Source organism: Ambystoma mexicanum, chromosome 3p (assembly GCF_040938575.1).
Source record: "Ambystoma mexicanum isolate Mex_15411 chromosome 3p, UKY_AmexF1_1, whole genome shotgun sequence".
Classification (NCBI taxonomy): domain Eukaryota; kingdom Metazoa; phylum Chordata; class Amphibia; order Caudata; family Ambystomatidae; genus Ambystoma; species Ambystoma mexicanum.
Window position 1 is genome coordinate 767,364,546 of NC_090925.1, and position 14,945 is coordinate 767,379,490.

Genomic DNA, 14,945 nt, shown 5'->3' on the forward strand with positions numbered 1-14,945 from the left:
CAGGGCCATTTTGACGAAATGGGCACCCATGGGTGCTTTACTGCAGCTGCAATTACAGTCCGCGGTAGAAACACTTGATGGTAGTAAAAAGTAAACCACTGCCACCAGCCATTAAGGGATACATAAAAATGTTATGTTACATGAGAAATTAGACAAAGGGGATACTTAGTAACCCCTCCATCAGAGGTATTTTACCGGCATGAGCCATGGCGCTAAGAGCGCCATGGCTCACCGCCTACCGTGTAATGAGGCCCATAATATCCCATGCCCATATTGCGGCATATCATAACGTGATGGCCTAACACCACCACTATGTCACAAAAATGAGGTGGGTATACATTTAAAAAAAAAAAGAATATGCAAAATCATCTTAAAACGGGGAAACATAGCCTTGTTAAAAAAGAATTTCGTTTTTGGAGGTTCTGGTGCCTCTATAGGGCCCCACTGCAACACATTGGACTGGGGAGGATTTTTAAGCACACTATTCTTTTATAGGGTGATTGTATCACCCTCCATTGGTTTTGGGCAGAATGCCGATGGCAGCTGTACTTTAATTTTGGCTTCACAAGGGGTGCACGCTGATGTTACCATGTTATTTGCCAAGTGTATTCTTTTTTTTAGTAGCCATTGGGGTACAAGTCCTGCTCTCAGCCATTTTGTTTTTTTGGACATTCATTTGCTTGAGGGAACCACGAGAGGCCTAAAATGGGCGGTGTGCACACATGGGCTCACTTAGGTCAGCCCTGCACCCTCTGTAGTGGTTATGACCAGTTTCTCGACCAAGGTTGCCCTAGACCTGCTAATACACAAGCTATGTGGGATTTCTGGGCGTTTGGCTGTGAGTCCAGCCAACAAGATCTCTTTGCTTGTAGCTTCTTACTGTGATTCGTGGGCTGGCTTCGATGTGTATGGGATATCTATGCAGGACCCTGTACCTACACTCTATTGTGCGATTTTTTTTTTTTTTTTTTTTTTTTTTTAAATTTTTTTTTAGCAGTGCAGCACGTTTACTTGCTGCCAGATTCTTTGCCTTGGAGCAGCTGTTGCTGCATTTGTAGGACCAGAAATGGCCATATTGGCTGGAGCCTGTGTCCGGGCTTAGCACTGGTTATGAATTGGAAGCTGGATGTCGTTTCTGGGTGCTCCCCTTCCTCCCATTGGTGTTCTTTCTTGTCTGGATCAGGCTTCCCCTGTGCTGGGGCTATATTTGGTGCCGTTCTACAGCCTGGGTCTCTTGCCTTGGTGTTGGAAGGTCCTGACTCATGAAAGGGTGGTAGGCTTCCACTAACCAGTCTCCTCTGCTTGTCTGGCTGTCTTCGGTCCCCTGCACAATGGTCTTCATGAGTAGATTACATCCTGCTGGTGGGCCGCCTATTTGTCCTTTGAGCCACCAACACCTGCTCCATCTGGTTCTTCCATCCTCCTGGAGCCACCTTCAGTGTTCCTTTCGCTTCTGGCTGGTAGCGTCCTTCAAATAAACATTGGACCCCCACATCCCCGTCTCCCCATTTTCACCTTTCAATGATTGAATCGCTGTGGCATAGCCTGCACATTTAAAAGCAAGGCAAACCTATATTTTGGCATGCGTGTGTCAATTCTGATATTTCTTACCTGAACTAAATGAATGACTAGATTCAAGGCCCCACAAGACATATACCAGCTACCAAACCTACCAAACAATTACTTTTAAAACTTTTTTCACCAAGCATTAGCAGTGAATATTTACTAACCCAGAATATGATTTAAACCAACAGACCTGTCAAAAATCACATGGATGCAGAATGCCTATATGCAAAAAGGTTTTGTTTCCAACCAGTGAAAAAACAATAAATCTACACTCACAAATCTACACTCAAAATCAAAGAAAGCAAGGCAAGTAGTTGGATTTCCCCCTGAAATCTGCATGGAGGCATAGTTCAGTGCATCCTTGCCAGTTTCTGAAAGAAACTTTTGGCTAGGGCATACATTTTATTTATCACCCACTACAGATTTTAAGAGATAATCATTTGATAAATGCTGGCACTGGTGTTCTCACATGGGTGATATTGCTCACATGAAATATACATGCACAACATTAACTATGTTCTGGATACAAGTTTGGATAAAAAACAATACCATTTTAATTGGCCCTGGCATTAATATTACTCTAAAATCTGTTTAGCTCTACTCCTATGTACTGCTATTTACAACGATCAAGACAACCAGGTATAAAGGCAAGATGTTTGTGGTAATATACACAACATGGTGTTATTGGGGTCTTCCCCTGAATATGTTCAAATGTTGCCATCCTGAAAAGACAAGAAATTACCAGTCAAAAATGTGTTCATCCGACAAATACTATTGGATGATATTGAACCTTAATTAATCAATGAACTCTTAAACATTGCTCCGGTAACCCACTGGAAGAATCAATTGCTCAAACTCCTCCCCAACAAATGCAGAGCCTATATCCGCACAGGTGTACAAAGACAAACTAGGGATCCATGGTCCCTGCCTTTACTAGTAATCTCCAGTAGTTAAAGATTCACAAATCTTGTTGGTCAAAACCAACTCGAACAACCATCCAGCTGATCAATGCTAGATTTGCGCAGAATAAGTATAAGTAGGAGTATAAAACTACATTGTTTTGCCTTATTTTATTGCATTGCGTTTTATTTGTTATGCATATCACTTTAATGCTTGAATACATTTTTTTGTAACTATCCTTAAAAGTATCATGCCATTTGAAATGTAGTTCTGAAACCATTTGTGTGTCCTCTTCACACAGTGACTACCGTGTCCATACATATGTGTTGGTCCATGATTTGCAAAGCCACTGACCGCTACGGGGTGATCAGCAAAGCTGCAATTTCATTAGGCACTATTGTTAGTTGTGTTTCCCAAATGTTTGTGTCTTTGCTCCTTGTACCAGGGGCGAAACATGCATAGACTGGCACCAGATCAGACAATTATGTGGTTCAAGGAAATAATACTCTTGCTGTAACACCTTTTTCAGCACATTGGCTCCAATTGGTAGTTTTATTACGCGCTTAAAAATGCACATCTTGATGGGTCCAGGCTAATTTAGGTCCCATATATCTGCTTGAAACGGGTATGACCAGCCTTTTATATTTTGTAAAAATGGCAATTTGCAAGCTACTAACCAGGAATAAAAATCCACGGTCGCTTTGCACACTCAAAACGCACCCCATTTCATTTTCGCCAGGAGCCTAATGTCACTTACTAATGACTTGTGGCAAGTGCAATTTTTGAGGCACGTTTATTGACTACTAATTGAAAGATTGGTCCAAAAATCCCTTTGTGTGCTTTTAGCTCCCAACCTGGACAGGCTAACATTACAAATTAGTAAGCTTAAGGCCAAAGAGACAGATCTGAATTTTGTAAATGTATACTGGGGGATCACATGAGCTTAGGATATGATTTGTCTATGCAGCGTGCTGTACTCTGATGTAGTAAATATACAGACTCGCTCTTCGCCCTTGTATTATACTTTTTATCTTACTCATGAAAACAGTGCATAGATGGTTTACTAATTCTAGTGCTGGAGGCTCTCCCCATCCCTCCCTTCAATGGATTTCCAGTTCATGAGCAACTGCACTTAGTGATGCAAAGTACATTCTGGATCATGCAGTTTTCTGGAGGCATACATACTTTGAGTACATCCATTGAAATGTAGTTGTCTGCCTATGTGCATTCCTTTTGTACACTATCTTATGCAAATGGGGGGCAATGAGAGATTTTGAACTGAGGGAAGCAGTCAACCTCTTGCGTTATTTATTCCTAAATAACGCAACTTTATTTATGGAGGATGGCTGGGCTACGGAACAGTCTTGTGGAGACCTTTTCATTGAATAGTACATCCTGATGAGCAGTTTCATTTGGTTATCTGAACTTGTTTAGGACTGTCTGAAGGTGCCTTCGCTAATGGAGTAATCTTGTTTAAGCTGCCTCTGTTTTGGTTACAGCTCATGACAGTCCTGTGTACAGCATGGTGTCAACAGACCGCCAGCTTATTAGTGCTGGAGACGGAGAGGTGAAGGCCTGGAACTGGAGCGAGGTTGTCAAGAAGGTAGGTCAGAAATGTGGGGTAGACCTATGTGAATGGTGGCCATGAATAACATTGCAGCTGTGCTGGTGAACAAGATACCAACATCTCTTGGCAAATGTTTGTTTATTCATTTGTATTGAGCGCCACACCCAAAGGTATAAGGGCGCAGGAGCAGCAAGGTTATTCTCAGCTTGGGTACAGTGCTGTACAGTAATTTACAGTGTGTACATAGGTTAAAGCAGTTGCGATGGATGCAGTGATATACAGTTTACAAGTATACATATTTACATAATTTACAAAGGCAAAGTAAGTTCCACTGAATGTAGTTGCGTCTAAAGTGGGGGTAGGTTTGAGGTGTCCTTAAGGAAGGTGCTAGGGAGTTCCAGTGTTGGGCTGCTTTCACCTGGAAGCTGTTGCTGCCCGTTTTGGTTAGTTTGAACCTGGGAACTGTTAGCAGGTTTGCATTGATGGTTCTGGTGGGCCTGTTAGGGGTGTATCTTTTTATTCTGTCGGCTAAGTAGTGAGGGGATGCATTGTTAAGGCATTTGTGTGTTAAGGAGGCTACTTTGAGCAGGATTTTGTCAGTAGTCCTGATGTTGGAAATGTGTTCTCTCTTGGGGATGCGAAGTGCTGCTCTGAGAGCATTGTTTTGCAGAGTCTGGATTTTATTAGTAACCTGTTTGTTGGCTCCTACATAAAGGGCGTTACAATAGTCCAGATTTGATAGTACAAGGGCTCTGGCTAGGGTAATGCAGCTCTGGTTGGATAGGAAAGGTTTGGCTGCTCTTATTAGCTTACATGTGTAGACTGTGGAAGAGGCCATGGAGCTAACCTGTTTGTGGAAGGAGAGGGAATAATCTAGGTAGATTCCTAGGGGTTTCACTTCCTTGGCTACCTTGATAGAGTTGCCATCTATAATGAAGTTGGTGTATTTGGGATCCAGTTTGTTTAGGTTTGGGGTGGATCCGAGGATGAATGAGTTCAGTCTTATCATTCAGGCATAGACTGTGGGAGGCCATCCATGCCTGGATGAGGAGGTACACCCTGTTCACCAAAGCCAAATCCTTACTGTAATCTCCCGTCAACGAAATGAGGATCTGGGTATCATCGGCGTAATCAGTGTAGGTGATACCCAGATCGTCGAGATCATCAAACAGGGGCTTTGTGAACACGTTGTACAGCGTGGGGAGACGCATGATCCCTGAGGGACCCCTCATGGGGAAGGGGTCAGCGGAGGCTGAAGTGGAGAAGACACTCATAGATCTGTTACTCGGGAACGACTCAATCCAGCCGATGGCTTCTTGGGAGAAATGGGCAGCCGAGTCCAAGTGGTTGCATAGAATTTTGTGATCTACTTGATCGAATGCTGCAGAGAGGTCTAGACGAAGCAGTAAAGCAGTTTTCCCATTATCTCTGAGTGTCGATTTGAGCCTTAAGATCGATGAGAGCAGTTTGTCCCATGTTGGGGTCTAAAGCCTGATTGCCGGATTCCCAGGAGATGGTTTTGGTCGAGGTATTTTTGTATTTGTTGATAGGCTGTCTTATCTAATATTTTGAGCAAGAAGGGGACGGTGGTGATGGGTCTGTAGTTAGTGGGTATAGACGGATCTAGGGAGGGTTTTTTGAGTAGAGGGAGAACCCAAGACTCTTTGAGATTGTTGGGGATGATGCCTGAAGGGGAGGCGGCGTTAATGAGTTTGGTAATGAATGGTGAGAGGTCTCTTGCCGCATCTTTAATGATTTGTGAAGGGCAGGGGTCGCCCTGACAATTTGACGGTTTAAGGCTGAGGATGATTTTTTCCACTTTTAACGTAGAGACTTTGGAGAAGCTGAAGCGGGTGAGTGGGTTGGGTATAGGGTTCTGGGGTGTGGGGCGTGGGGGAGTGTTAGTGGAGTTGGTAGAGTTAGTTAGGGATTCTTTCTTGTTGTTGTTTTTGATTTGTAGGCCTACGACTTTGTTGGAAAGGGCATTTTGGACACTAGTGCACCATTGTTTGTCTTTCACACATGTGTCTGGGACTAGGACAGGTGTTTCCAGCTCTTTGATGATGGTAAACAATTCTTTAGTAATAGATTTGGCTTGTGATATTCTCTGGTTATATGATTCTTGTTTAGCGATTATGATTTCTTTTTTGTATGTGGAGGCTATTTTATTGAGGATCAGCTTGTTATTGTCTGTAGGTGATTGTCTCCAGGCTTGTTCCTTTTTGCATTTCTCTAATCTGAGAGCTTTTAAGTGGGTAGAGAACCAAGTGGTCAAGTGTTTTTTCGGCTTACATTTTCTCAGTTTTAGCGGTGCAATAGAGTCTAAGCGCATGATTTTGTTGTAACCTTCTACGAGGTAGTGAGGATTGGAGGTAGCTGAGAGTTGGTTCAAAGTCGGGAGAATGAAGGGGGATGAGTTTCTCCACGGTGATGTTTTTGTTGATTCCCGTAGGGATAGCTGTGGCTAGTAAGTTATTGGTGATGGGGCTTGAGGGTTCAAGGGTGAAGGTGAAGAGATGGTGGTCGGACCATGGTTGAGGGGAGTTGGCGGTGATGGAGGCCACACAGTTATAGTCTGCTACCCAGTCAAGGGTTCTCCCTTTGTTGTGGGTAGGGGTGGACACTCTTTGTGTAAAGCCTAATTATGACAGGGTATTGTTAATGAGGGTAGCCTGGGGGCTCTTTGGGGGTTTTTGAGGTCTAGGTTAAAGTCTCCTAAGAGGAGGCTCTGGAAGGTATTTTTTAAGTTGTTGGTAAGGATGGTAGTGAAGTCTTCCTCGAGGGAACCTAAGGGTCCAGGAGGTCTGTAGAATAAGTGAATGGTGATAGTTTGGGAATTGGCAGTGGGCAGCTTAGCTGTGAGTGATTGGCATGATGGGAGGTTGTTTGTGGTGTCTAATGTTGAGGTGTGTTTTGGCAATGGCAATTATGGTGAGGCCTCCGCCTCTGGATTCTGTTCTGTCCGCACGGAGGATAGTATAGTCGTCGGGGATGGCTAGCGAGAGAGCTGGGCCAGCGGCTGCATGGAGCCAGGACTCGGTGATGGCTAGGAAGTCTAGTTCTTCTGCTAGAATGAGGTCTGCTATATCTGTGGCATGGGCTACTACAGATCGTGCATTAATTAAAGTGCCTCTTATGGGCGGGGCGATAGTTTTAGTGTGGGTAGGTATGGTGGCTGTGTTGTGAACCTTATGCTTGGTCATAATATTAGTTAGGCTATGCTTGGGTCTATCCATGGGAGTGCCGGTGTGCATAGGTGGGGTCCGGTTAGTCAGTTTAGACTGGATGGAGTCCCTGGCACGAGGCTCATATAGTTTAGGTAGTCTGGCACGTACTCTGGCATTTATAGCGGAAGGTCTGCATGGCATGGAGAGGTGGGGCAGAATGGGTGTGACATAAGGCATAATGGATGGGGGAGTAGTGCCTATGTAGGCAGAGCTAGAGGTAAAGCTTTGATAGCTGGATGAGTGGATGAGGTGGAGAATTACTCTCAGTAGTGCTGAGTAGATGCTTGGTAGATACATTCTGTTTGGTGTGGGTGAGTTGACAATGAAATGGCAGGGCAGATATAGACTGAGTGCAGCATGGATGCTGAATACCACAATCAGATGGCAGTGCAACTAGATACTGAATGTAGCTATCAAGTGACAGGGCAGCTAGGTGCTAAATGCGACAATCAAATGGAAATGCAGGTAGCTACTAGATGCAACATAGATGAAGAATGCGATAATCAAATGGCAGGGCAACTAGGTGCAAAATACAATGATCAAATGGCAAGGCAGGTAGATACTATATGTGACATTGCTGCTAGGTGCAGCAATCAGAGGTAGTAACAGTACACAGAGTATGGTGAAGCTCCTTGGTGTCCTCATGGTGGTGTTATAGCGTATGTGGGAGTCAATGGTGTGCGAGCTCTTGAGGTCATGAATGAGAAGCAGTACAATGAGTTAGATGGCTAGTGTCAAGTCAATGCAGTAGTTATGGCCAAATCCACATCTGTATATATGCATATGCCGCCTGTCTTGAAGCTATGTTCTCAAGCAGCACAAGAGTTCAAGTACAGGTGCTTAATAGTTGAAAAGGGTGATGTGAGCAGACATACTTACAATTGCATTACAGTATAGCAGTTAGAGGCATACGCGCAAGTCTCATACATGCAGTGATGAGAAAGATAACAAGAGAGGATAGCCACTTTAGCTAGCAGGATCCGGCAAGTACTCTAGTCAGAGTAGCAATGGGGAACATTGTGATATGCGAATCTATGGTAGTGTGAGCAGGACAAGTTGTCGGGAGCGCTCAGGGGTGGGACAAGCACAGTACCTTTGTTGGTGCCTCGGTGGGGGGCTCTGTGCGGTCGAGCAGGGGTTCTGGCAGCAGGCAGTTCAGGCAATGGACAAGCCACTTGTTCATTCAATGTATACAATGAAATGACTACCTAGTCATACACCATAGACCACAGGATCCTAGATCCTCGTTGCCCCTCTATCCCACCCCGCTGTATATCTGTTTTGTTACATCTGAAAAGTGCTCCGTTATGCATCTGTATTGTTGTATACCTCTGTAAAGCTCTCCGATGCTAGGTCCGGGCTCATTAAATACAATAAAAGATACTTCAAACTTGTTTAGAACTGTTAATGGAACTTAATCATGTGAGATGAATTATTTGTTAGCTACCTTTGCAAACCTAAGCTTATTGTTATTGGTCCAGAGCTAATTTATGCACATGTGTGGAAGTAAAATATGTGACCACAAATCATGTAATCGAAAAATGCACAGGGATTTAATGCATCACAGTTGTACTTTGCAATGATACAAATTAATAAAGGTTAAAAAGAAAAAAGAAGTTGGGTCTGTCTAAGCATGGAGCATATCCATTGTGCAGCTTCCCTCGGAGGCAGCAATGACATAATTTGTATAATGGACACTGTCCCCTTTGTTCTTACAAGGTTCAGGGGTTATTTTCTTTGTCATGTTACTGAGGACACTCCTCATGTCATTAGTGCCCTTAATGCCACACAATGATCTTTGCATGGTGTTGGTCACTGATTCCTATACCCTTTCCGGATGATAGGGGTACTCTTTCCTCTTGGGTCACCACTTCTTTGCCCATTCATGGGTTTACAGAGGGAGATTGTTCTCTAATTGCATTTATTGCATATGGGCTCCTTTTTTCCACTAGACTTGAATGATGTGACGCTCTTATGACAGCCTTTTTTTCTACCTCGGGTTTGGGTTACTGACTGTATGGTCACATCCAAATGTGTTTACTTGCCCCTACATATCGGCTTCATTCCATTTCTGATCCTTCTTATGTATTCTCTTTCAGGGATGTAAAGAAGCCTGGTGTCGCATTCTTCACACGAGGTGAGCAGGTTCTGGTGTCATATGGAGCCCTCATACTGAGGAGGGTGATGGTAAAGGGAAATCAGCAAAACAAACATGACAGTCCAGTGCAAATGCCTGCTGGTCATATACATATCATGTCTGCAGTTCAGGGTTTTTAGTTAATGCATTCTGAGAGTTGTAGTGTTAAGTCTGTTGATGTGATTGGGAAGCTCTCTTCACTGAGGTAACTGACATGCATTATATAATCTGTTTCCACTTCTGTCAGCTCTCACAGTAATTTTCTTTCTTGAGTTCTACTATCTCCAAGTTGGCCTTTTAAAGTAGAAAAGGGAACTCTCTTCTTTTGGGAGGCTTTGTGCTTGCCTGATAAATCATTTGACAGACTCTTAAGGTTAATCACTTAAGAGTGTTTTAGGTCTTCTAATTCCCAAGGTTGCTCCTATCCAGTGTCAACAAATGTATGTTCTGTTATATCACAAAGTCCCTTATTTCGTTACATTTATAAACATACATTTTTGATTTTGGCACATACGTTAGCTTTGTGTCACCCTATCTCCAACACAATTTCTACACAGAGAACACAAGGAAGGGAAGCAGTTAGGAATTCTGAAGATTCTCACTGTTCCTTGTTAAGTGCAGTATGCACGGCTCAGGCTCCACTTGGAGGTGCACAAGCACCACATTTGTCCCTCGTCTGATGGGCAAACCTGTGCAAGTGCTACTTCCTGGCCAGTGCAGCACCTCTTCTTTTCGCACATCACACTCCCCTTACTGCCTCTTTGCATGTCCTCTGCTATACCCTTGCAGCCGTTCAGAAGCCAGTACTGTCAGTGGTTCTAGCAGAGGGGGCCCCTTTTTCTCCGGCTAATGTCAATAGATGGTTCAGCCAGCGAACGAAGCACCCATTGAATGAATCGCATTGAATTTTGACCCTAAAACTGCTGATGCCAGAGTGGGAGTGTCAATACAGTGATGGGTTTGCATATTTCGGATGCACATGCTTCCTGCTCTAAAAGCCTTGCAGCCTCCCTCACACCCTCTTTGTCCTGCTGTGAGCATTCCACATTTTCAGTACCCAGTCGTTGACTTGTGTAACGGGTATAATGTATTTCGGAGAGCTCAAGCGCTCTGGGCCCCGGTTGGAGCAGATGCTTTGATGGTGGGGTTGAGGTGGAACACTTGTGACATGCGGATCATGCCCTCCATACTTTGACTTACTTGTTTTTGTTTTGTCGACATGACCGATTGTCTTGTATGACTCAGTGGGCAGAGCTTGGCAAATGATACACTATGAGAATGAAGAAAAGGGCAGGCTTTTGACCGTAGGAGGGACTCCATGACCAAGAGTGCCTCTATTCAGGTAAGCAGAAAGCAGCATGGGCTCCGTTCCAGAGATGACAAATGCTATGGTTTTGAGGGAGCCGGGAGTTGCAGGTGTTAATGTATAGGCATTTTTCTATCTCCATTTTCCCCAATATTCATCTGTGGAAAGCAGGTTGGCCATAAGAACCAAAGATGATGCACTGGCTTGTTTAAGTTCAAATAGTGCTTGCGATTGCAGTCTTCCTGCTGCATAGCAATGGAGTAGCAGGCGTTACAATTATCCACCTGCATGGTACTCATTTTACCATCCTAGGAAGCATTAGTTTGTACATCCACCAGCTCTACAACCTGCCGAACTTTAGTCGCTTATCTGGAGATTGAAGTCTAGTTTATGTTGTGTTGCAGTTAACCACCTGAACAGTATTCTTTTTATCCATCTCTGAAAGATGAGAAAAACGGTATTCATGGAATCAAATTAGTGACCTAAAAATTGCACACAGATTTCCACAGCATGGGCATTATGCCACCAATTTGTTTCTTAACCAAATTATATTGCTATGATGCATGGGAGGGTTGAGGAAGACATGTTGAATAACATAATCCTCAAGAATAAAGTGTGAGTGGTCAGAAATGTGAGGAAGACCACGTAAAGGTTTCTCAGCATATGCCAATTTATTAGATTAGGTTGGATGAATGCCTCACTATTCCTACCCTGACGAGGATTTCCCTCCCTAAAAGATTAGTTGTTTGGCTTTTGTTCATTCCCCAGCTAAATATGCACCAATAGCCAGGGAACGCTTTTACTCCCCTGCGAGTACTGCTTCTGTTTAAATAATGTTCAAAATCTGCATGTGAGTTACTTTTATTCACACGCATGTGCTGCCCTGCACTCGGTTCTGCTTCTACTCAAGTGCCTCTCTCATGCCTGCTTCCTGCCTGCGAACAGGGACAGAATGCTCTGGGGTCACTCACCGGTCTTGATGTGCTCCTCTGTTTCTGTTGCTGTCCGCAGGACTTCTGCTCCGGCTCTTCACGATGCAGCTCTTTGGTAGGCCTGCCTTCGATCGCGTCACTTTCATTTAGAGCACCACATGCTCTGAGGGCCCCCTGGTGCACGCAAGCTACCCGTAACAGCCTCCTGCATGCTTCCCGCTGCGGAGCCTCTGCAGAATGGGCTGCAAGTGGGAAAGCCTTCCTTCTGCACACTTTCCGCTGCGCGACCTCTGCACTTCAGTTTCCTGGGGAAATGGACCCTCTCTGGACTGACAGCTGGTATCTGCCCTGCAATGGTCACAGTATCCTCTCCTTTCTCCAGCTTCTGTTTGGGCTGCCAACTAGCACCACAGGCTTTCTGCTTCGGTCTTCCTCTGCTCTTCACTAGCAGAGTCAACTCATTCTTCATGGCCTGCACCTGAGGTGGCCATTTAAGCTTCTCAGACTCCCTTAGGTGAGGGTCATCAACTCTAACGGTCTGAACAATTCTGCCTCATTGTGCATCTTCAGCCCTCTTCCTAGTCCCAGTACTTGGGGAATTCTGGGACTTGAAGTTCCTAAAGGAAACATTAGTTTTTTGTACTCCTGTTCTATTTTCAACCTCCAATTTGTTCCTGATAATGTCCTCATGAACCCTGATTGTACTGTTGTTATTCTTGACTTTCTTTTCACTACCTCTCTGGGTTGTGAGGGAGGTTCTTAGTTTTATAGGTTTCCCGAACTTTAGAAGGATTTCAATTTCTTTCCAAGTCCAGGAATAAATGAGGCGGTTTACCCTTATTTGTATGGCTATCTCTTGTTCTATCAGATGTTTGTTACAACAAGACATTACAGACTTTGGCATGGCTGGATCATCCTCGATAAAGGATGATGAATACCAAATCTCATCCCACGGATTCCTCTCACCCCCTGGGCTCCTTCTTCTGTGTGATCCTCCCGTAGAACCAAAACCCCAAGGTCAGGATCAGTAAGCGTCTGCTTTCCCTGGCCACCTGTGAGGAGACTTTAGGCAGGGAGTTAGTGAGGGATCTGTAGGATTAATCACAAACCCGTGTGGTCAGCATTGCTATTTCGATTTCACCAGGCGCAGGAAACCTTGTCAGTAGTTTGGTGCATTAATCACTTGTGTGCAGTAAATCAAACCTTATATGGAGCAGCATTCAGTGACCATTACCATGTTATGTCTCTTCCGCTTGGGAGTTTTTCTGGCTTAATCGAATTAAGAAACCTTAAAAATCCATCCATATATCTTTTGGGTGGGAGGTTGATGGAAACGCGATTGCGCATGTCCCCTTGCCTATATTACACACAGAAAGATGATCCCTCAACCATAACTTGTAGGCCGGTGGGGTCCACTATACCATGTTTTAGAAATACCACACAATCCATGCAACCCGCAAGGAATCTGCAACCTCTCAAGTTGATGTTTTAACTTGCAAAGTACCTGGATTTGTAAATCTAATGGTAAACTCTCGCCTGTTATAATATTGATTGTGTTTGATCACTAATTCGCAGTATGCTTTGATCGGTTCTATGTGATTTAATCGAGGAGATTTGTTGGAATACAAATACATTGTTTATTTTTTCTTTTAACCACTTGGCTGCAAATACATGTGGGGAGAAATACCCCTGCACTTCCCGTTTCCACCTTAATTACCCTTACCCACCACCCACATATATTTGCGGACAAATTTGGTCACATAAATTAGATGGATTTGTATTTGCCTGAATCTCCTGCGCAGTGAACGTCCTATGCCCTTTGATCTTAGGGCAGTGCCAAGTTAGATGTATAAAGTCTACCTGTGTTGTTGAACATCGGGTGTGTTTACCCCTAATCTCAGGCCTAATAGCATGAGGTTTGAGAGGAGTGTGGAAGCTTTTATCGCAGAATCTCCTAGTGTATCAATCTGTGGGGGTCATTAAGAGCAAGTGTGTGTTAGCGTGCATGCTATCACCATCTGTTATAGGCTATAGGTTTACCTAGTCTGTCACTGCACTGAGTTCTGACTCTATGCGTCAAGCATTGTTTCTAGGGCAGTGGCAACTTCTACATCATAGAAGTATGTGCTCTCTCCGGTGTCGGTTGTACATATTTCTAGGACTGACCGCCATGGCTCTGCAGGAATATGCAGTAAGTATGCTTTAAATTCATGCCATGACCTGAAGTACAACAATATTAGTGAATTGGTTAAAACACCTTGCTATTTCAGCTAATCTGGCATTATGAAGTTACTATTGGGGAGATTTATCCATTTTATGCTTAATCCCCTCTCCTGGGGAGACCTGCAGCACTTGTTGCTGGACCCTTTTCTTGCTCTCCTGAATGAGGGGAGTCCCTCCCCTCCCCCCACCCTCATTCATTCTTTTTTTCTCTAACCATGGGAACCCTGTTCTTGTATTTTTACATTTATTATAGAGTCATGCTTTCTTCCATACTCTTTAAGTCACCTGTGTTTTACTTTTGCAGCACACAGCACCCTATGTGCAGTGTTGCTGGGAGCCCTTTGGGCTCTCCTTTTTATATTGTTTTATTTCCCCTGAGAACTACTGTTCTCACGATTAGAAGGATACTTTTTTTGTCCTTCTTACCTTTTACTTATGAGAGATCAGCGCACACCACCCTATGTAGAGTGCTGACAGGTTACCTAGTATCCCCTTTCTCTCTGCTCCTGTAACATTTCTGTTACAGTAACAAGCATGCAAGTATGGCTGGTGGCAGTGGATGTGTTCTGACTTTTGTTCTATTTTTGCTCGCGTGCTGTACTCACAGCTGCAGCTATGCAGAGAAGGGTCATCTTTGATCCAAGATGGTGTTGTCTTCCTTTTTTCGCCATTTCTTGTGTAGCTGTTCTTTCTTGGTCCTTCTACCATCCTGGGAGGGGAGAGGTCCTGAATTGAGGTTTGTCTTCTGTGGGAACCCTTTGTGAAGCCCTCCAAGGCTCTAGTGTGTCTACGAGGACAGAAAGCATGGAGGATCCTGACACTCTGCTATCCTTGGCCTTCTGGTGGGTCTAAAAGGAGCCAGTTCCTACTGGGGGGGTCGGGTGGGGGGTGGGTCTGGCTGTCCTGATTGGACAGCAACCCACCCCTTTCTCTAAACTGCAGAGAGACGTTGCAGAGGAGAGTGTGAAAAAAAGAAAAAGGGTGAGGCTCTTGAGGCAGGACTCAAGTCGACCGCTGGAACAGAAGATCCAAAGAGGACGACCAGAGACGCCTGCAGACCCTTCCAGCAAACGCGAAGAGACCACTG

At 44.4% G+C, this 14,945-nt stretch overlaps 1 protein-coding gene across 3 annotated transcripts in view; it reads left to right on the forward strand.

Annotated features, from left to right (window-relative positions):
• THOC6 (THO complex subunit 6) overlaps nucleotides 1–14,945 on the forward strand; it is a 214,823-nt gene that overhangs the window by 89,480 nt on the left and 110,398 nt on the right. For all 3 annotated transcript variants that reach the window (XM_069651700.1, XM_069651702.1, XM_069651701.1), the window contains exons 4-5: nucleotides 3,966–4,069; nucleotides 9,360–9,397. In XM_069651700.1, coding sequence (XP_069507801.1) covers nucleotides 3,966–4,069; nucleotides 9,360–9,397 — 142 coding nt within the window. The remainder of the gene's footprint in view (nucleotides 1–3,965; nucleotides 4,070–9,359; nucleotides 9,398–14,945) is intronic.